This window comes from Ixodes scapularis, unplaced genomic scaffold, assembly GCF_016920785.2.
Source record: "Ixodes scapularis isolate PalLabHiFi unplaced genomic scaffold, ASM1692078v2 PGA_scaffold6__148_contigs__length_123643588, whole genome shotgun sequence".
Lineage (NCBI taxonomy): Eukaryota > Metazoa > Arthropoda > Arachnida > Ixodida > Ixodidae > Ixodes > Ixodes scapularis.
This window is the reverse complement of record NW_024609881.1, coordinates 110419160-110441411: the sequence shown is the minus strand read 5'-3', so window position 1 is coordinate 110441411 and position 22252 is coordinate 110419160. Positions and strand designations below refer to the sequence as shown.

The 22252-nt window shown below is 43.8% G+C and overlaps 1 protein-coding gene and 1 pseudogene across 1 annotated transcript in view; one reads left to right on the top strand and one right to left on the bottom strand.

Moving 5' to 3' along the window:
* Positions 1–22252, bottom strand: part of LOC120844858 (cytochrome P450 3A9) — a 53670-nt gene that overhangs the window by 10710 nt on the left and 20708 nt on the right. The window contains exons 3-13 of the mRNA XM_040216845.3: positions 21254–21306; positions 17202–17298; positions 15167–15292; positions 12831–13068; positions 7943–8073; positions 6278–6356; positions 5240–5312; positions 3971–4079; positions 3035–3126; positions 1442–1582; positions 259–421 (exon numbers count right to left, since the gene is read on the bottom strand). Of these exons, the coding sequence (XP_040072779.2) occupies positions 259–421; positions 1442–1582; positions 3035–3126; positions 3971–4079; positions 5240–5312; positions 6278–6356; positions 7943–8073; positions 12831–13068; positions 15167–15292; positions 17202–17298; positions 21254–21306 (1302 nt within the window). The remainder of the gene's footprint in view (positions 1–258; positions 422–1441; positions 1583–3034; positions 3127–3970; positions 4080–5239; positions 5313–6277; positions 6357–7942; positions 8074–12830; positions 13069–15166; positions 15293–17201; positions 17299–21253; positions 21307–22252) is intronic.
* Positions 10897–11424, top strand: LOC120844871 (annotated as a pseudogene).

Below are 22252 nucleotides of genomic sequence, written 5' to 3'. Positions count from 1 at the left end.
TAAAGCCGAAAACTGATTCCTGGAAACTTTTGTTCAAGACTAATTTCGTCGAAGCTTTCCCATTTCAAACTGTAAGTGTTTTTACGAAATTTTTGTTTACCTGTAATCGCAATTTTTAGCGTCCGTCGCAAAATGATCACCGAAATACACCGACATTCGAACGATACATAAAAATCGAAAATCATCCGCCGAATTTCTCTTATAATTAACATACCGAAAACTCTACGGACCAAATATCAGCTCCTTGCTTCCGCATACCTTCTGAGACTCTCCAAGCTCGAAGCGGAACTCGTTCACCATCCGTGCCGCCGTGTAGATGGTCTCAAGGAGCGCCAGCCTCTTGCCGATGCAATTGCGGGGTCCCTGACCGAAGGGCTGGTAGGCCATGGTGTGCTGCAAGGCCACGTTCTCCGGAAGGAACCTGCAAGAACAGCACAGAAAACAAAATCGCAATGACGGAACCATTTATGTACGCGTTGCAGATTTGCTCGCTCAATTTCAAAGTAGTGAGTAAAAAACAAACTTTGGTGGCAAATTGTGTTAAGGGTAGAAGGCTTTGCACACTAAAGCCACAGTCACATTGTTCATTGATAGTACAAAATACGCTGTGTTCGCTTCATACATGATGACAGTAATATTATCCGTGGAAAAGCCTACATCATGTTCGATGCTGGTTTACTTCTTACACATCGATGCCCTAAACATGTATGTAGAGATTTTTTTTTTTTACAGCGGAGCCGTTAAGTGCTAGGTTCCCCAGGATCGTGTCCGGTACCAAACAAATGTCGACACAACACTCTGGTTTCCGCCGTCGCTCATAGATGGCGGTAGCTGTCCAGAGTGTTGTGTTTGCCGGTTGTCTGCTTGCCGCCGTCGCTCATAAATGGTGGGAACCTTTCCAGCTTTTCCATTCTGGCTTGCCGACTTGCGGAAGGCCGTTACTTCATTCCCACCATAGTACAAACCTTCGCTGGTCGTTCTCCGCCTAAATGCAAAGGCTAAAAGTCTTTTTTTTTTTTCTATGAACAGAATGACGGGACAGTCATGCAAGAAAGGAACCCGCGACAGACGCAATGCCTGCAGACGGTCCTTTGTATGATGTATTGGGAGCCTCGCCGCGGCAATAAATACTGGTTCACACACTCGAGTTGGACTGCGACAGAGCGTGTCCTTGCGTTCGCTTATGACGTGGGAACACACTAGTATGGTAGCTCCATCTACCAGGTAGAAATAGAACTGTGTATCATTAGACTAAATGCACTTGTTCTTCAGCATTTGCGAGATCGGTTCTAGCTTTACCTCTTTATCCCACACCGAATCTCGGTAGCGAAAAAAAAAAAAAAAAGAGCAATGTTAAACAAATTCGATAGCCTATTTTAAACGCTTTTTTTTCCGCGGTGCATTACGAATAAAATTAAATATCGAAACGAGCAGTTCTCACCTGTCCGGATCAAACTTTTCAGGTTCTGGCCAGAATCTCGGATCTTTTTGTATCTCGATGGTAGGGGACATGATGCTCAGTCCCGCCTTGTACTTGACGCCTTCATACTCGAAGTCGTTTAATGCCGATCGTGTGTTGAACCTAAATGCAAAAAAAAAAGGAAAACCAGTGCTACTCGTTTTTTTTTTAGTCTGTACACCACAAAAATATGGTAGAAGAAAAACTGCGTCTACAAGACGCCAATTTATGTATGGCGTCGTTAACGCCACGCGGGCCTAAAATATTTTAGAAAGCAGGTCAGGTTATCTCAATTATATATATAAATATGGGAGACGCGTGACCTGCGGCATGTTTCAAGCCGCTCTGGGTTAGCGTCCCATGAACACGTTGTCACGTCCTAGTATGACGTCACACCACTTGATCGTGTCTGGGGCACTTGACTACCGTCTCCCCGATGACCCTTGACCACCGTCTCGCTGACGACGACACGTAACTAATCTTCTCTAAGCGTGGCGAACGTTACCTAAACCGCCATACTTAGCATTTTTGTAACGTACTGCCGCGGTGTCAAAAAGTGCGGAACAGAGACCGGTAAATTTGTCGGCCGTCTTACGGTGTTGGAAGTTAAGCTATAGAAATGCTTATTTTTTGACGATAATGTTCCTGTTCAATTTATTGCATAGTTATACATGCGATATTGTGTTTCCTGAGAAACCATAAAACGCCCGAGCAAATTTAGTAAGGGTGCAGGCGAGCTGGTGAATATTAACCTTGTTGAACTGTCCCGAGACTGGTGTAGAAAGATAGACTGGTGTCTATATTTTGTCCCTTCTACGTTTCAATGTTTCGTTTCTACCACAGACTCAGGTCAATTTAACATGGCATAAATTTAGTCTCCGAAAAGTACATACAGATACATTTATTTAAGATTCGGAATTACAAAAATTTGATTCAGAAAGAGGTACTTATATATTTCTGTTCTACACACCCTCAATAAAATATACTGTTTTGGAAATCAGAAATCACCTCACGCAAAACAGTCACACTTTTGCGGACAACGCCGATTAATGTTAGCGCACTAAATAAAAAAATAAACAATTAAAATCCGGAGAAAATTTAGTAACGCACTTTTTGCAGATACTCAGAACTGTAGAATACAAATTTCAAAACTTGGCGAAAATTATGTTACGTGAATGTTTATTCAGCCGGAAGTTTGTCAGCCCTATTGTGCGTCTGGTGTCTCAGCTGTAGATGAGAAATTTACCCAGTGCAGTACAACCCCTCTCAAGGGATCTTTAACCTGCACCACGTTGTGAGGTACGTAACACCTCTGCGACATAAAAAGCCCTCAAAGAAAGCACTGCTCGGGAAAATCCGCTCGCTGCATTAAGTCCTCGTGTTCTAATCGTGACATGAGCACTTTGCTGCGCACTTAAGTGCGCAGCAAAGACTAGTGTAGCCTAGCGGCCGAAATCTGAAACTAAAGAACGAGGATTAGTTGCACGTGTTTGCAGCTAGCGAATAGCATGATCAAGAACAATAAAAATATTAAAAAAAAAAAGAATTTTTTTTTTTTTTTCAGATTGTACGTACGCTACGACTACGGGGTAGATGCGGAGAGTCTCGTCCACGACGTTAGAGAGGTACTTGAGGTCTTCGGTGACAGCGGCGTAGTTGATGTGGCCCTGCAACGACGGCAATTGTTGACAAAAATAGAAGACCACATCAGTGACTGCTCACCGCTGCAGTACGAACCTTAACATTTAGAGCATTTTCCTAATTATAACCGAACGCTTCTAGATTCTGCTTTATATTCCGACACATAGTGGTGGTTAACTATCCGGAGCGGTAACACTTATTGACCAGTGAACTATAATTTGACGAGTCAAGTTCAGCTTCCTGAAATAATGTAATGCTAATAAACACCCTGTCAAATTAACCATTCGTCTTGCAGCCCAACTGTCGTCATGCTAAATGTAACTTAAAATATGCAGAAGCGAGTGCCGTACACTACTCGTCTTGCATGTCAGATTGCCCGTAGGTTTGAACAAACAATCGTGCGGCGGGAGCATCATTCACATTAGCTGGCGCTCGTGGTCTTTAGCAGAGCTTAGTCCATGTTGAGGAGAAACGAAGTGATCTTGCTAATGTAAACAACATAAAGGGTTTTCATGTTTTTTTATTTTTTTTGACATGCGATTTTTGATTCTGTACTTTATAGCGCTCGTTGACGTTCACTGTTTGTCGAAGTAATTTGTAATTCACCTTTCTTCACATTCATTTGTTTTTTTAGGGCACAATCACACCAGACTAAATGTTTTTTTCCTCGCGTACTAATACTTTATGTTACTATTAGTCGCCCATTTCTATTTCACTAGGCGCTAATTTACAAGTTACGAGTCCTGCATTTATTTTCACGGGTCGTGTCGCTACTTATCGCACAAACCAAATGCGACATAGCCATCAAATTCGTTCCTTTTGCCAGGACTGTCCATTATCAAACAACATGATTGAGAAGCAAAATCTCACGTGTTTTCTCATGGCAGCATTGACCTCCTCTCTGACTTTGTCTTGCACTTCGGGGTATTTGGCAAGGACGAAGCTTAGATTGCTCAGTGCCACAGAAGTGGTTCCAAACCTGGTCAAGATGAAGGTAACAATTTAACGCTCTCAGTCACTGCAGCCAGAAAGCTTACTGAATGTCGACAATCAAATACTCTTAAAGACGGCAGTTAGCTCTAAAAAGAAAAAGGAAAAAAAAATGCGTTTTAACTGTCTGGGTAGGATCAACGCCACCAGTTTCTCTATGGAAATATTCTTGTATTTATTGTTTAGATAGCGAGAAGTTAGTCAGCCCCAACGAACGTCTGATGTCGCGGCCGTGGTTGAGAAACATAGCCAATGTCTAGGGTCATTAAAGTGCACCACGCAGTAGTGACACATCACCACACTCGGGTATACGATGCACATTCATATCGAAACGGGCAAGGCTGAATATTGAACTAATACCCCTTAGAAAACAATCCTGTGCTTCCGCCCCCTCCCTAAAACAACAAACCTCATCACTAGTGGGTCAACAGAGCGCTGCCTATACGCAGCGCAACTTTGTCTTCTTCTTACCCAAGGGTTACGACCATGTCAGAACGCCGAGCTCTTATTGGCTGATTGAAAGAAATAGGGGGTACACCTCAAGGCCTCTAGCATTGAGGTCTACCCACTATCCTTTCAATCAAAGCCAATCAGAAGCAGACGGATTTCTCTCCGCCTAGTTCGCATCAGCGTCGCCGCCAGCGCGGCTTGCGGCGTCCGACAACGGTCGACCCGCTAGCATGCGACGACGCCGAGACGGATTCGTCTGCCACTTTGCGGCGACGCTCGACGAGCTTCGGTGTGTTTGCCGCTTGGGGCGGGTCGGTCGGGGGCTCACTAACAAGCCACGCTTTCATCACAATGTATATATTGCGTGTTGCGGTTTTCGCGATGTTACCGTTATTGTTGTCAGTATATTTTTTTTTCTTTCCTATTCATGTTGTAAATAGCAGTAGATAATTGGAAAGGGACCTTCCAATATGAATATTGTTCTCTTTCGGGCTAAATTTTCTTTAATGTTTAATTTAACTGCATGCTTGCGTTTTTTTTTGTTTTTTTGTTACATGTATACTGCATTTTTTTGCTTTTGTGAAAATATACCTGCCCCCTCCCCCTTTCTTGCGATGATGCTTCTAGAGCTGTGAGGTAACCTGGAGCAAATGAATAAATAAACTTGACTCTGATCGACTAGCTGATGACAGCGCTTACCCTGCGACGAGAAACACCCCAGTGTTAACGAACACTTCCGTTGGGGTTAGCTTTTTCTGGACCTTGATTTCTCCTGTCGACAAAACAGTTAACATCGATTATGATGAAAAAGGCTTGTCTGTCTGTAGAGTACACAGTAGTGTTTGTTTTTAATTATCTGTCAAACCTTCTACACTACATCAAAACATAATAATGCTCAAAGTTTTGTGTTGCGGGTAAGCAGAATGTTCAGTCTAAGTTAATAACGTCTTCTTCTTGAAGGGTGTACTTGGTGTAAAAATGACCTGTTTATCAAGTTGTGTGTACTGTCGTGTTTTTAAGTGATTTCAATACCTTTTCACGCATTGTTTATGTTTCGGACTTTCCAAGCCAAGAAAAAAATAATGCGCAAGACCAAATTTGTGTTGAAACAAATGCAGCCTAATTTTATATTCAGATAACACGTGAAAATATGAAATCCTATTTCATTGACGCATCACCAACAAGATGCATTTAGTGTGCTCCGATGACTCAGAAATCTCAGAAAATTTATAAAAACGTTTAAACATTAAAGAACGACGCTAATTTCTCTGGGCAACTTTATCAGAGTTGTAATAGCCTGATTTTTTATATTTATTTTGTCTTAGTAAGTTTACACATCGTAGTTGTGTAAACTTACTAAAATAACTAGAAACCTAGTTATTTTAACTAGGTTTCTCAATTTGAGTCAATGTATAATGATTTGTATTCGCGTTAAATCGCCAGAGGTAAAAATTACCAAATCATTAGCTTCGTTTTACCGTATAATGAACTATAGCAAAAGCTAGGGGGTGCTGCGTTCAATCAAGAGCCAGTAAGAAAGCACGTGGTATGTTGCTCGTACATGGGTATCAGTGCACTAAATGCACGCACAGAGAATATATTACTTGGCTGTAAAATTCTAATTGGACCTAATGACCTCCTCTCCGGAGCATTATTTATTGTAAAATTAGACAAAATTACGCTACATAATTTTGTTTATACTTAACTCAAAAATTGCAAGTCATATCAGCAACGTACCATTCTTTACTTCGGTTTCTTCGAAGCTCTCGTCGGTCTCAGCATCCAACATGATTTGCAGAATATCCATGGTCCGTGGCTGTGAAGATAAGAAACGTTTCTAATCTTACTCTCCTCAGTGCAGCCATTATATATTAGAGTATACTACAAAATAGTTTTCAATTTTGTAGTAGAGTGGAAAGTTGGGCTAGTTGGTAGCAACAACAAAAACGACGGACGAGCGCTCGTCCGTCGTTTTTGTTTCTTACTCTGTCCTCGTCTTTTGTGCGCTTTTAAAACCAAGATGTACAATTTTGTATTTTGTATTGTATTTGTATGTCATTGTAGTGTAATTTACAATTACACTACAATGAGAAGACAAACTGCCTTGCGTCCACTTTGATGCAAACTATATACGATTCTCATGGATATGGAGGAGTCAAGTTTGTTTTCCAGTCAACACGGACGCTATCAAGGCTTTATATGAATATCTTCTTCAAGGGCAGCACCCCATTGAGTTGAACACTGTCCACATGCAAAACTCTTTGAATCATTTGGTAGCATCCTGGATTAACGCACACTGTACTGGCAAGTCAGTGTCTTCGAAACTTCGAAGTGATTTCCCCTTGTTTTTATACCATATGCATGCACTCTAAATTTGTGTTTTTTATGTAGATAAATTCTTATCACTTTCCCGAGTGACCACTTTATGGATAGAACGGCAAGGAAAAATAAGTTTTGTATTCCTGATATTTATCTTACTATTCCTCTGCGTGTTAATTTTATCATTCTTCTCCACGATAACCCTAACGTACTGGAATATCAAATAACAATGATATCTTATATTGCAAATTGCTGATTTGGGAGTTTTACCTGCCAAACCAACGAAGGGCATCTGACACACCAGCATAGGACTGATGACTGATTTCGACTACCTGAAGATCTTTTGACATGCAACGGAAATCTCGGTTACAAGGTGCCCTCTCCGTGAGATTGCGGGCACCTTGGCCAAGGTTTAAACACGCCACCTTAGGATACGTAGGCCGGCGCTTTGCCTCGCGTAAAGGCTCCGAGGCGTACTTCATATTGAATTTTGTACACTAACCTAGCCGAATCACCCCTAGAGCCACTAAGCCAACCCAGAGTACCGCATTCCGCAGAGAATTAGCTTAAACTGGACAATCAAACGAATTGCACCTTCTCATTGCCCTGCAAAAAAAAGTGAAAAAAAGAAAACGTTTTGCTGGTGCTGTGTAGAGCAGAAGATTTACTGTGTGCCGGGATGTGACAGCTAGGCTTGTTGACATCAAGTACCGGAGTCAGCACTCCGTTTCGCAGCATACGATAAAGCGCGGCAAATGCTACGAGCCATCGGACCTAATCAAATGCCGCGTGAATGTTACGTGACCGTTCGGAGGAACGGGGTGTGTAGGAACGTGGCACCATCTTAGCGCTGGATTAGCTGGGGTGGTTCGTGCAAACAGAATGCCGGTTTGTTTTACCGCTGGCGATCGAAGCCTTTGTAGTTTCGCCCACCTCGAGGAAGGGCTGCCATGTTGATGACATAGACAGCAGCGCTGTGACGCGGTTCAGGAACAAAGCTTGTTCATTTTTAATTCCAGGTTCAATCAGTGACTGCGAGACAAGCAGAAGGTTTCTCACCCCACGAGCCCAAAGGAAACTCACCGACGGATTTTTTCTTCTCGCTTCCACCGCTTTGTAGGCGAGTTTGGAGAACTTATCGTAAGTAAAGGAGCCCAGTTTGGAATTAAGCCACAGCAGTGGTGCAACCAGATCCTTTAACGTTGTGGTTGCTTCTGTGAAAAAAAAAAAGTAAGCTTTTTGGTGCAGGAAACGATATACCAAACTATATAACATTTTCAAAGGTGGTACGTCACAATACAAGAAAACAACTCAATTTAGGCGCTTTAGATCTGACAAGCCAAGACCCATGATTGTAATTTTTTTGTCTTTTAAAACAAAACAACACCTTCTATCTTTAAGATTTAAGCTCAAGAATACTGAAATTGCGACCAGCGTGGATTTTTCCGAAAATGTGCGTTGTGATCGAAGGCAGCTTTTGCGATTCGGGAAATCGCAAGGGGAAAGGTTTAAACTACGTTTGAACAGGCTTACTATCGGTGACTCTACCTTTTTCTATGACCATAACAATCAGTCTGTTAGAGCTCAATCATAACAATCCCGTAATCGGCATCATCAACCCGTAACTCAGTGAGTGATCTTCTCGTCCTGCTTTTGTTGCACGTCAAAAGATCCCCAGGTGGTCCAAATTAATCCTCAGTCCTCCGCTCGGGCGTGCCAGATGCCCGTCGTGGGTTTGGCACGTAAAACCCCCAAATTTGACTTTTTTTCGTCCTGCTTTTGAACTGTCGCAGCATAAAAAATAAGGTCGATGACTTCTCTTTTCTTGCATCAATAAAACCTAGCCTAGTCATTGGCACTGAATCCTGGTTGGATGCTTCTATTACTAACGCCGAGGTTTTTCCATCTGATTTTTGTGTCTATCGCAAAGATAGAACCACGCATGGCGGTGGGGTCTTTATCTTGGTTCATCACAGTTTGCAGAGTACAGGAATCAATACGAATGACAGTGCTGAGTCAGTATGGTGTAGGGTAGCACTTCAAAACGATGCATTTTTGACGGTCGGTTCTTTTTACAGACCTCCGGGTTCTAGTAGTGAGTCGCTGCTAGAAATATCAGACACGCTGCTATCTGTTTGCCCTGAATATTTGATACTAGGAGGTGATTTCAACTTTCCCGATGTGCAATGAAAATCTGGTCTTCCTCGAACGACCTAACACGTCTTCCCTTTATTCTTCATTCATCAATTTTATTTCAAGTTGCAATCTTTATCAAAACGTATTATCGCCAACAAGAACTGCTGTCCAACGGGCCAGTGTGCTAGATCTCTTTTTTACGAATCAAAAAGCTATTATGTCTTCTGTATCGGTACTGCCAGTAATCAGCGACCACGACGTCGTTATTGGTAATTGAAATGCCCTCAAGCTAAAACTTCTAAATGCGTTCCCAGAAGGGTTTACTTCTATGACCAGGGTTGCTTACTCTAGCCTGACGGAAGAGCTATTTTCTTTTCATGTGGAGTTTGAGGAACTCAGTTTATCTTTAAATATGGACGATCTTTGGAATACATTCTCGTGTATACTAAAGCTCTTAATTGATATTTATGTGCCATCAAAAATACTACGGTAAAGGTAGCACAAAGATAAGCCCTCTATAAACGGAGAGCTGCGTTCCATCATAAAGAAAAAAAACGAGCTTATTTACGGCATCGTAAAAACCAAGCCACTGAGAGTCTTAGGCAACTAGAACAAATAAATATTGTCTATAAACAGCAGCTAAAAACGGCGAAACAAAGCTTCCATAATTCTCTGCAACAACGTTTAAAAACAAATCCCAAAGCTGTATGGAAATATATCGGGAGTAACAGAAAAGAGGATACTGGATTACCTCCAATTGACAGTAATGGTGCAATGGTATCTGATGATTGTGAGAAAGCATTATGCTTCAATAATTATTTCCAGTCCATTTTTTCCCAACCAGTCACTGACGCGCCCGATCACTTTCTAGCTGAGTCCCTCCCCCTAATGTCGAACTTAGAAATAAATGCTGACGGAATTCGGAGCCTTCTCCTAAACATGAACATAAATAAGGCCACTGGCCCTGACGAAATCCCAAATCGCGTTTTGGAGGAATGTGCTGACGTGGTTTCCTCTTATCTCTCTATTCTCTTCACAAAATCCTTGTCATCCTCAAAGCTGCCGGCAAAGTGGAAGGTAGCCAGCGTTGTGCCTGTGCATAAAGGTGGATCTAAGAGTAAAGTAGATAACTACCGACCTATATCTTTTCTACCCGCATGCTCGAAACAGCTTGAGCACATCATATTTAGCACTTTAGTGAATCATCTAAACTCGAACAACTATTTTTCTCCCTTCCAGCATGGGTTTAGAAGCGGCTTCTCGTGCGAAACGCAGTTACTCAAATTTTTTCATGATGTGGCGTCTTCGTATAATAGAGGTTCTCAGGTGGATTCTGTTTTTCTTGATTTTAAAAAAGCGTTCCACTCTGTTTCACACGAATTAATCTTTCTTAAATTATCCTCATTAAATATTCCAGTTAATGTGTTATTGTGGCTAAGGGATTACTTTACTGAGCGAAAACAGTGCGTAGTAGTAAACAGTAAAAAATCTACATATGTGGACGTCACTTCGGGGGTCCCGCAGGGATCCGTCCTAGGCCCCCTTTTATTTCTACTTTTCATTATTGACATTACCATTAGCATAGAGTCAAGTATTCGTCTTTATGCCGACGACTGTGTGATATATCGATCAGTTCAGAACTCTGATGATAGCACTGCCTTGCAACGGGATATAGACCGCATTTCAGACTGGTGTGAAAGTTCGCATATGAATCTAAACATTGATAAATGTCATCATGTGCGCCTCACACAAAAAAAAACTAAACGGCTGCTTTTCTCATACAGCTTGAATGGCACTATACACTGACCGTAACTCCAGAGGTAAAATATCTTGGGATAACCTTTACAGAGCGGTTATCTTGGAAGTCCCATATTAACAAAATAACCGCTAAACCAACTGGTATGTTGTATTTCTTTGGACGCAACTTTAGAGACTGCCCTCGTAAAGTTAAGGAGACATTGTATTTGACAAATATAAGGCCCATTCTTGAGTGTGCTTGTGTACTCTGGGACCCCCAGATACAGTATCTGTGTGACGACCTTGAAAGGGTTCAGAACTGAGGAGCGAGATTCGTGACCGGAAATTATGATTATACTGTAAGGTCGAGTCTCCTAAGAGACTGTCTTGGTTGGCAGCCGCTAAAATGCCGAAGATTCGCTTTACATTTAAAACTCTTTCATAATATTTATAATAACAAAACAGGCATAAACAGGGGATCGTTCCTTCAGCTGCCTCAGTTCATATCACGCAGGGTAGATCATCAGAATAAGGTTCGCGAATATTCGTGCCACACTAATATCTTTAAACACTCTTTTTTTCCTCTTACCACTCATCAATGGAACTGTCTACCCGAGTCGCTTGTCATGGTATCATCCAACAATCTGCTTTTTTCCAGGCTTATTAAATAGTGCCTGTACCTTATCTCCTGATATGTCAAATGTATTGTATAAAGCTTACTATTCTTCTTGTTCTTTCCAATAGCAAACTTTATGTCACAAACCTAGAGTTCGTTTATTGTTTTCCTCTGGCTGTATATCCCCCCCTTTCTGTAATGCCTCTGGGCGCTGAAGGGTATATTGAATAAACAAATAAAATAAATTATTAAACCCCCGTCAAGGGTGCTCAACTCCAGAGATCTCTTAATTTAAGTATCGCTGATATAAATTACACAAATTGCGTCAATAAATTATTTGTATTCCGCTTTAGGAACTCTCGGATTGTCAGTACCAGGAGAATCCAATGACCTGTTTACTTCAGACGCTTAAGACTGCTTACGTGTAAGAATCCGAAAGAATTCATACACGCAGCGCATTCCTACAATCAGCGCTCATCGTCTCCCTTTTTCACAGGGCTCTCCAGTGGTGACATCACGCTTCTCCACTGCGCACGCGCGGCGCCCCCGCCGGCTCCACGGCTTCCATGACGAAGCATCTGCGTTGCTGTGCTTTTCTTTGTGTTTTACTTCTGAGGCGCGTTCGCTTTGACCTTGAGCATCTGCGTTGCTGTGCTTTTCTTTGTGTTTTACTTCTGAGGCGCGTTCGCTTTGACCTTGAGCATCTGCGTTGCTGTGATTTTCTTTGTGTTTTACTTCTGAGGCGCGTTCGCTTTGACCTTGAGCATCTGCGTTGCTGTGCTTTTCTTTGTGTTTTACTTCTGAGGCGCGTTCGCTTTGACCTTGAGCATCTGCGTTGCTGTGCTTTTCTTTGTGTTTTACTTCTGAGGCGCGTTCGCTTTGACCTTGAGCGTCTCGTGCTTGATGACGTATTGGTGTGACCATCTTTCGGGCACAACGCCACCGCCTTTTCGCGTAATAAGACAAGTAAGGCTTTTGCCTTAAAAAAAAAAAAAAATTAGAGGGCAATTAAAGACCAGAGAAACACGACCAATGTCACGGCATTATGCTTCGGTGCAGTTCATTGACTCTATTGGCTCACATATTGGCTGTTTTCGGTCGTGAGTAAATGCGAACAGAGAATGAGAGATGGTCTCATGAGGTGCAGCCCTGCTAGTATGCGTAAAGTTCTTAGAGTCACCGATAGTTCAGAAATACTTGTGGTGGCGTCTTCAGAGTATTTCATTAACACTCTGCAGCCATGAAGATTGTGGTCTCAGTCAATAAGAACGCAAAGAAAGAATCACGAAGCAAAATGAGTTAACATAATCACTCACGTTCTCCGTTTCTTGAAATGACTTATGTTTAAAACATTCATATAGTTACAGACATGACTATGTGGATAGTCATAGACTTCCGATGGCAGCAACGCTTAGCCCGTCATCCTACATTCAAGCCTGGCCGATGAACGACACCGGCCTCTCAAGAGAAGACGGCCCTTACGTGCGATCATGTGGAACGGGCCGGTCATGGTGCCCGGAAGAACCTTCTTGGCCATCAAGAAAAGCGGGTGGTTCTTCTCTTCCTGGAAAGAGGTCTGAATGCCGAAGCTCGCCCCGCTGATGTAGTCCATGGTCAGAGGTTTGAAGAGATTGCCCACGTTTTCTTCCTTGCCGCTGTTTGCCCTCTCCCTCACTACCTCAAGAAGGCGATCGCATGACCTGTCCATGTGAGGAAAGAGCTGGCAGAGCAGAAGCAGAATGAGAGTGAAGCTTTGGGGTTAGGACCCTACTTACGAAACTGACGGATAGCTTAAGATATATGCATTAGAGCCAGTGAATGACTGAGGAGCCATACTCCAACGAACCCTTTCAAAATTTAGACTGTCCAATTCTACAACAATAGGGTGACCACGGTCCTCCCTATACTGTAAAACGAACGGAAAAATGGGGGCTTCGAGATAAAAAGCCCAAGATCTCACCGAATGTACATTTAGGTGGTGGTTTTTACTTTGAAGAAACGCAAGGTGTTGTTTCTTCTCTTTAAAAAAATATTTACACCAGCAAAGTTGCCAAAGTCAACGACGGACGTGTTGGCAGACGTCTGGAGCCTGATACACATGGTGCGATTTTGCTTAAGATATCGCAGGTGCGACACTGAACACTGCAGCTTCCACTTCGCTCTTCTTGCCGTACAACCGACGCCAAAACTGCAAAATCGCAAGTAAAATCGCACCAGGTGAATCAGGCATGAGTTAACGATGAATATGAATTATGGCGCTATCTCCCGCGAGGAGAGCAGTAAAGACGATAACAGACTGAGTCGCCTGCACGCTGCGCGTATTGGGAGATGGCACTACAGGTTGCATTGTTTGCTAACTTGGACGTCTGCGACCACGATAGCAGCTGATTATGGCAAGCTTGTTAGTCTAGTTGTTTTTTTACAGAGAGAGAACTACGCATTGAATGATGACAAAGTAAAATCCGCCGCATAAATGCACAATCGGTGAATGTGCCAGGTTCCTATGTGCAGGCACCAAGTTTTCCGGTTCGTCTTACAACGTAGAAAACGCTGTGACCGTTCAATATGATCAGAGCAGTGTACGGCCTCCATTCTCGCATCTATTGCAGGCTAATGGCGGCATTACGGTATCTCATAAAGGAAGACGTTAAAGATATGAAGCGTAGTAAATTATACAAAGCCTGAACATTCTAGAGGTTAGATCGATGCGAAGCACGAATTGAGCCAAGAGCCTTGTCTGCGTTCACTTCGAACTCGCGTCTAACAAATTAGGTTACGCACACTCGGCCCACAAAACTCTTGATGTGGTGAATTTAATCACCATTTTTTTAGAGGTGAGCGCCTCGCACACACAGATAGTTTCTTGAAATCATCGACACAGAATTGAGAGCGAACTGAACAGCAAAGAACACGTATACCCGTCTGTTGCTGACAATCCAAAGTGCCGGTGCCCGTTTATCCCTAGCATTTTTACCGCCATTAGGAATTAAAAAAGTTATACTGATATTTCAGCCACTAAGTGGCACTAAATTTGAGAACGTGCCTGTTGCAAGCAGACCGTCCTGGCTAGTTCCCGATGCGTGCAAGCACATAGATAATGTGCGTAAAAGTCACTAGCTGAGACATCGCGGCGGCCAGATGCCCTGCTTGCAATTGAGCACTACATTCAGACCTTCTCAAAGGTAGTACTTAGCTTTTCTTTTTTTTTTTTATCGCTTCGATTTTACATATAATGTGCTCGTTATTTGTAGGCATACTATTCCCCCAAAAAACCGGGCAGTTCACTACCGGCAAGCAAGCGAAAACTGACGCTTTCGAATGTATTGACCCCTAGGAGTCGTTGTCCATGCACTTGTGCCCCCCACCCCCTATACTCATCCCACCATCATCTTCAAGTGCAGTACCTCATGGGCATCTTGGTACGGGCTACCCACCTTCCTGTGGCATTGCGGCTTTAGATGGGGAAACAAATGTTACTATTACACCTCGTGTTACTGTTACTGTTACTATTAGCTATTTTTGGACAACCATAGACGCTTTACACACGCGCCAGATTACAGCCGCCACAGCTGACCTTCTCTTGTCTCACCGAGATACCGAGCCACTGATACGGGCGTTGGCGAGCCTCCACAAGGGCCAAAGCCGGGGAGAAGGACACAGAAGAATCTAAAATGGCAATACCTGGCCTGCCATAGTAATGATGAAGCCAAGCAAACGGAACAAGTGCAAACAAAAACTGAAGGTCGGTTAGGGCGGCGCCCATGCACGGCTGCTGCAAAGCGTCCATAGCCCATTATGAACCGCTCGCTTGGTCTCACCTGCTTAAATTTACTCGCGGTGAACGCGTAGGATACGCAACTCCTCGTCCGCTTCCACTGGAGCCCTTGCGCATGCAGGAGACTCCGACCAAGCAATTCGTGTTGCTCGTCAGTCCTCATTGTCACCTTCACATATCGCAAAAGAAAAGTTATCAGACAACGCTTGAGGAAGCTGAAAACGCAAGATTTGATAACTGAATGTCTATAGAACGAGTAGACGGTCTGAGATATGCTCTGTAAATATAGCAATTTGGACTTTAGAACGAAGAAAAGACACCGTTAAACATGCTTTGGTTGATCGAGTTGGTTTGTTCTTTTTCCGTAAACAGCTTGTAAATATTTCGACAAATTATACGAAGATGACGAACTATGTCTTCGTTAATTTATTAACAGTCGTGAATTTGTCTCATTTGTTCAGGCTGTGCACATTAACAAAGAAAAAAAATCAAGTCTTTGAAGGTTTCGGAACAGCATCATCCACTTCGCTTAGAGACAGCTATTTCAGCCCTTTGACAAAATACTTACTGCCATTCTGAGATACGAGAGATCATCTTCGGAATCCTTCAATTATATTCGTTTTATTTTTGCGCTTTATTAAATAACGGAATTAGGGGACAGAATCAGTGCGTTCACAGTAAAAGGTCTGCCAGGCTTACATAATATAAACAAGCGTGTGTATGTGCAAAATGTAAAAAAACATATTCACAAGTGCGTGCATTTATCAAGAAATAAAAAAAAAGGGTACTTTAGTATTAATGCGTTTTCGCATAAGCTTAATGATTCACCGCTACACGAAAAACAATCTCAAGATATAAATATCACTTTAACGCGTATCAGCTTGGAGCGTGGAGTGAGCTTGCTTGCAGCGCAGAGCCTTCTGTGTCCGATCCCGACTCCCTGCCGGTTTCCATCTGCAGGAGGTAGGTACCGGCAGGTGTTCGTGTGATCACTACTGCATGCTGCACGTAAAAAATCCAGGTTGGCGGTTGTACTGCACTGGCTAATCTTCTCATCTAAAGCTGAGAGACAGACTATACCTGTTGAGGCGTACCAACTTCAAGGCTGTTTAAACATTCAAGCAACACAAATGTCACTTGCGATTTGATAACTGGCGACGTGCACACCTTTTCTATGACAGGATATCATACTAATTATACTATCATATCATTCCTTTGACAAAGTGTCATAGTAATTATACTATGATATCATACCCATCAGATATCACGATATAGTCTAATACGAGTTAAAGGGGTCATGATACGAAATCGGGATGGAATGTTCATGACGTTACAGAGGCGTACTGGTCAAGTATACTCTCACGAACCGTCACTGATTCAGCAGCTTCTTGCTCGCGGGGAAATTGCGAGGATAAAAGGGGACTATTTCTTTCAGTCTTGACTTCGCAAAGCTTGGTGACGTTATTGTGGGATGCAAACATCCCACCTGACGACAGTCGAGCGCGGCTAATGTATTGGACACGAGAACTGCGTGAGCACTGCACTTCGGCTCGTAACAATCAATGCCTCGGCGGACACTCGGGTAGTGGCTCGTGTCCAACCACGGCCGTGATGAGAATAGCCAAACTCTAACAATGCCTGGAGCTCAGTACGCCTTTTCTACTTTGGTGGCCCCAGTGCGTGGCTACGAATAATGTTGGTGGCATAGAGTAGGCACCAGGCCACGTGGCCGCTTATTCTAAGTCCGAGTTGAGAGGAAGAACGATGCTGATATTTCTCCAATCTGATTACCGACTTAGAGAAACTTAAAGCTTAAAAAAAAAAAAAAAAAAAAAAAAAAACTATGTCAAGTTTATTTGGTTAATAAAGTTATGGAAATATTCGGAGGAGATTTTAGCGCAAGTAAAAAAATCAATTCATGGCCCGTTTAAGAATGTGTCTAAAGATCCTCCAGGGCCCTCATTACCGTCGGGTGTTGCTTGTTACAATAGATGCTTCCAGGTACAAAGATGCTGGACGTGCAAAGCTGTTGATTACAATGTTGAGAACAACAACAAAAACAATCGCGCTCTACGTACCCCTCGATTCATGAAGTTTGAAAAGTTCTTGATGAAGACGTACGACAAAAAGTCCAAGTCCTTCACAACGAGGGTGGGAACGTCACCATTATAAAATCTGCAATAAAGAGAATTAATCATATAAAAAATGTCGCTTATATTTGCCAGCAAAGAGCACGTGCCTTGTATTACTCTTTGACAATACAGAAGTGTTTCGATACGCTTGGACAATAACGTATTTAATTGCTCTGTTTATCGACAGCTGGGGGAACGCAGTACGTGCGGAGCTTTGAGCACCTTATGACGGGTCCTCAGCCAATGACGTTGCGGCATTACACGAATGAAACTCAGAGGAACGAATCATGAAACAAAAAACGTAAACATTTTATGCCGCGACCTCTGTTTCTTAAAATGGCAGGGTCTTTAGGGTGTCATGTTTTTCTGGTAAAAACCGAAAAACACCGAAAAGTAGGGGTGCGCGAATACCGGTTCCAATCGAATAACAGCGCGTCATTCGCAAGCTTCATAGTGGAAGGGACAGCCGCGACAACCGGTTTTCTTAACTATGTCAAAGCTAGGGACGACGATGCGCTATTCAATATTTGAACCGGAAGTCGCACACCTCTACCGAAGGTTAATCTTCGAACCGGTTTTGTCGAAATTGAAGAAAACGGAAAAAGAAGCCCTTATTAGAGGGCTTCCTTTTCGGTTCTTTCGACTTCGATGAAGTTTGAGACTTTCGCGGGAAAAAAACGCTTATCTGCAGTTTCATGTCGTGTTAACGCAGAACTCAGGCGTAAGGCGCACTCTCTATCTCGTTTTTTTTTTATCTTATCGTTACGGAGACCTTTCCCAAATATTTTGGTCACGAGCATGTTCGCTCGAGGTTAGAAAATCCTTATGGCTGTGTCCTCTTCAACGTAAAACTCCGACAAAAGACTTAAAGGACGCTTAAGCTTCTCCTTGAAGAGTGGAACGCGATAGCGTTATCGGGCCCCGTTCGCATCACCCTCTCATAAGCCGTGCAAGCCTCCCTTGCATGGCCCAGGCAGCAGCGTGTCTGGCTTAAAACAGAAATTACGTGGGTTTGAATCCCGCCTAAAACTCTCCAAATTCTTCCCTAAGGCAAATCAAATATGCTATAAAGTGACATCTTTCGGGACGCGCCGCGACCTGTAATTCGCCTTAAATGCCATGTTTTAATCACTTTCATTAAACGTGTGACGTCACATTCCACGTGAGTGTCTTGGGTTGTTTGAAATTCCCGCGCGAGGTCACGTTGCTATGACGTCATGACCCTATCGACCATTCAAGATTTTCCCGTCACGTCACCGACGTCGGAAAAACATTTATTTGTCCAACACTAGAAATGAGGACTAAAAGGCTTCGCATCTTCGGAAAATATTACACCACGAAAAACAACCAAACAATATATAAAAGCCGAAAACACAAAACCCTTTTTGATAGCGGAAGCCCAACCGAAATGATGTTAAAGAAATTTATTTTGAAATCGGGGGCTCTTTCGACTAATTGGAACGAGAGAGGGGTGAAAATAATAAAATAAAGAATGAAGAGACCACGAATGGGAGACTTCTGGGGAAGCACTTGCGAAAGCATTGTCTCCACTTATTTCTAACAGAGCCTGATAGGAGGCGACAGATAAGTGGATGGTTACTTTATCTAGCGTCGTCACAGCTGGAGAAGCCACCTTGCTGGCTCATCCGAGCCAGCTGGGTAACTGGCTTGCTACATAGCTGGCACTCCCAATCTACAGTATAATCAAATCTCAATCAGTCGAACTATTTGTAACAGAGTGGAAAGTTGGTTGAGTTCGTTAAGCATGATTACGAAAAATAAGAGCGATAAAAACGACGAGAGACAGATAATAGTACATAGACCGAGGGGTTTTACAGCTTTTAGACGTTAACTTTCACTGGGTCCCACGTCTGCTGGTGCAACCGTCCTATGCCTAAAAAAGGTGTTACTTCCGTTCCACTCCAGCCACAATAATAAAGAAGGGAATCCCAACTGGTTGTCTACGGGAATTTCTTTTCAAGTCGTGTCACCACCAAATGGTGACGAGGTTTTGTTCTCAGGCCGACAGGTTTTTAGAGGACGGCTACCCTAACAGACTCCCGGTAGGTGTTTCTGAGAGTCTCATGAAATGGTGGCGAAATCCGGAGGGTATTGTGTGTAAGGGACCTACGCAGAGACCCGTTGTTATGCCTATTATCTATAAGGTGACCCATCGGAGAAAAACAGATGCGAAACAACATGGCGTTCCAGTTTTCTTCTCGGCACCTTTTAAGATGGGAGCCTTGAGTGCGGAAGTGGATAGAGGTCGCGCTGTCGATCCTGCATGCGGTGAACGGCATAGAAATAGAAGGGTATGAACTTGGGCTAGTTTTGATCCATGTTTGTGAGGGTAAAAGCGCTAAAAAACAACGGACAAGTAAAAGAAACGAACAACACAGAGCGCTCTGTGTTGTCCGTTTCTTTTACTTGTCCGTTGTTTTTAGCGCTTTTACCCTCACAGGCATAGAAATAGATTTGTCCCTAGCGCGGGAGGCGAAATCTATGGCATCCCTCTGTCATTTAAGAAAGTGTACATCGGTCGGACTGGACGCCCTATCAATGGTAGATTAAGTGAGCATGCGAGTTTCATTAAGGCATCACCGGCGGGAAATTCAGCGCTTCACTTAGGTAGACGCGGTTCTACTTTTGTTTTAGATGAAACCCCAGTTCTGGGACGACATCGTCACCAGTTGACTAGAGAGGTAACTGAGGCCTTTGTCATTTCGAAGAATCAAGAGGCCTGTGTCAGAACGCCTTCAGTTGCTCGTTATGTCTGCGAGCCTTCGTTTGTGACTTGTTTTAACACGTGACGGGTCATGTGATCTGGTGTATTTCTGTTCGGTGGGGCCACGCCGATGGATTGGCGCTACTTCCAAAATAAACACTTGAGAGTAACCTTACCGTCTGTGTACTCGTTTCTGTCCTTCGTCATTTCCATCGCGCCGTTTTGTTTTTCTTTTTCGCAATCATGCAACCTAAACTGAATAATTGAGCACACCCAAACTGAATTTGATTTGTATAGAGCCAGGGGTGGCCAGGCTGACCCGGCCTAAGAGCCGCAAACGAAACCACGAAACTTCTAAGAGCCGCGGGGGGGGGGGGGGGGGGGGGGGGAGGGAGAGAGGGGGGAGGGGGGCGGCAAATTTATATTTTGTTCAGAGTCTGACTGTACGTATGAGTGCACAAGGTTGTACGACAGTACAGCCTTGTGCACTTATACGCAATAAGTATACGTAATAAAGTTGCCGACCCGCGAGTCATACTTTATTCTACCTGAAATCCCTTCTTTTTTTTCCTGAAGAAAAGCCGAAAGAGGCCGGGAGTGTGTGTGTGTGTGTGTGGGGGGGGGGGGGGGGGTTCCTTACAAGGGATCCGCGAGCCGCACTTGGACCACCAAAGAGCCGCATGCGGCTCGCGAGCCGCGGTTTGGCCACCCCTGGTATAGACCATTCCAATTACCGCCTACTGTCCTTCGCCATCTTTGTCAATTGGGCTCTTAGACGCCTTCTGAGCATGTTAAGTGACTACTGTTCGGAATGTTAGAAGCCACGCTTGCGTCCAGAGCCCAGCAACTCAGCATTGTTTAGCCTGGGTAATGAGCGGTGAAAAGGTGTCGTGGACACCGGCATGACTAATCATTTCCTCTATCGAACCCTTCTGAAAATCACGTGCCATTATTAGAAGGTCGTGACCCCTGCACAATGGCGGACCAACTGACATCGCGGAACGTGCAAGTCATTCCATAAGACAGCGAAAGTCGGATCGCGATCACCACCAGGAGCCGACAAGTCAATCAAACAGCGACGAAAGTGCTACGTCACTGTGCTTGTTACTTCGTTGCGTAAGTGTGTTTTTGCCTTCTAATCCAACCAAACCCATAAAGTGTGCCGTGACGTACGGTTTCAGTCCGCCATTGTGCAGAGACTCCACAACGACCATCAGAGGACAGACTTTCGAAAAGTGTCCCTTATAGTAACAGGTGTAGCGTAAACACTTACCCAAAGACGTCGCCATACTTTTCGCACCAATCGTGGATTGCATGTACGATTCCCTGCGTGATTTAGGAGTAAGACGGTCGATGTCAGACGCATTTCTATAGTCGTTGCCAGCTTAATATCCTAGCTGCACGGGCACCTCTATTTCAGAAGTAAAGAGTACGCGTGCATAGCTCTGATGGGCGCTCAAGATGCGCCAGCACATGTGCGCCCGTAGCTTTGACAGCATAGCCGCAGAAAGTTGTGATACCTTATTACACGGTGCACCCTTTACAGCCGTTAAGTCACCTTTAACTGCCCTTACTCTTAACCAGTTTCCACACTATACTCTTTGATAGCTATTTCAGAAAAAGGTAAGAGCGCGTGCAGAGCTTCGATGGACGCTCAACTTGCGCCAGCACATGTGCGCCAGCGCATGTGCGCCCATAGCTTTGACAGCATAGCCGCAGAAAGTTGTGATACCCTATTACACGGTGCGCCCTTAACCGCCGTTAAGTCACCCTCAACTGCCATTACTGGGTCGCTGTGGTCGGCCCATCACAATTGGCCGAATGCTGACTATGACGTCAGCAAAGGATGTCTCATCGACGGAACTAAGAGGAATGTAAGAACTTGATTTCGACGGTGTTGGCAGTGTTGCTTTGAGAGCGCTATGATTTCAGGCTTCCACAATGCCCATTACAAACACCATCGAACTTGTTGTTCACAAGGTATTGACGTCACGAAGGGTAACCAAACGAGGAAGCCACCGAAACATCTCGCCGCTAATGGTCTTTAACAGCTTCGATGTGCGCTCAAGATGCGCCAGCGCACGTGCGCCCATAGCTTCCACTACATACGCAAGGAAAGTTGTCCAAGAATAGGGTATATTGTGTAACTGTGGCTTAGCGTAACTGCAGTTAGCTGTGCCCGTGTAACTAGGGCGGTAACCGGACAAAAGCTCACCGGACAGAAGCGCACCGGACAAAAGCTCACCTCTTTTTCACAGACCCGGACAAAAGC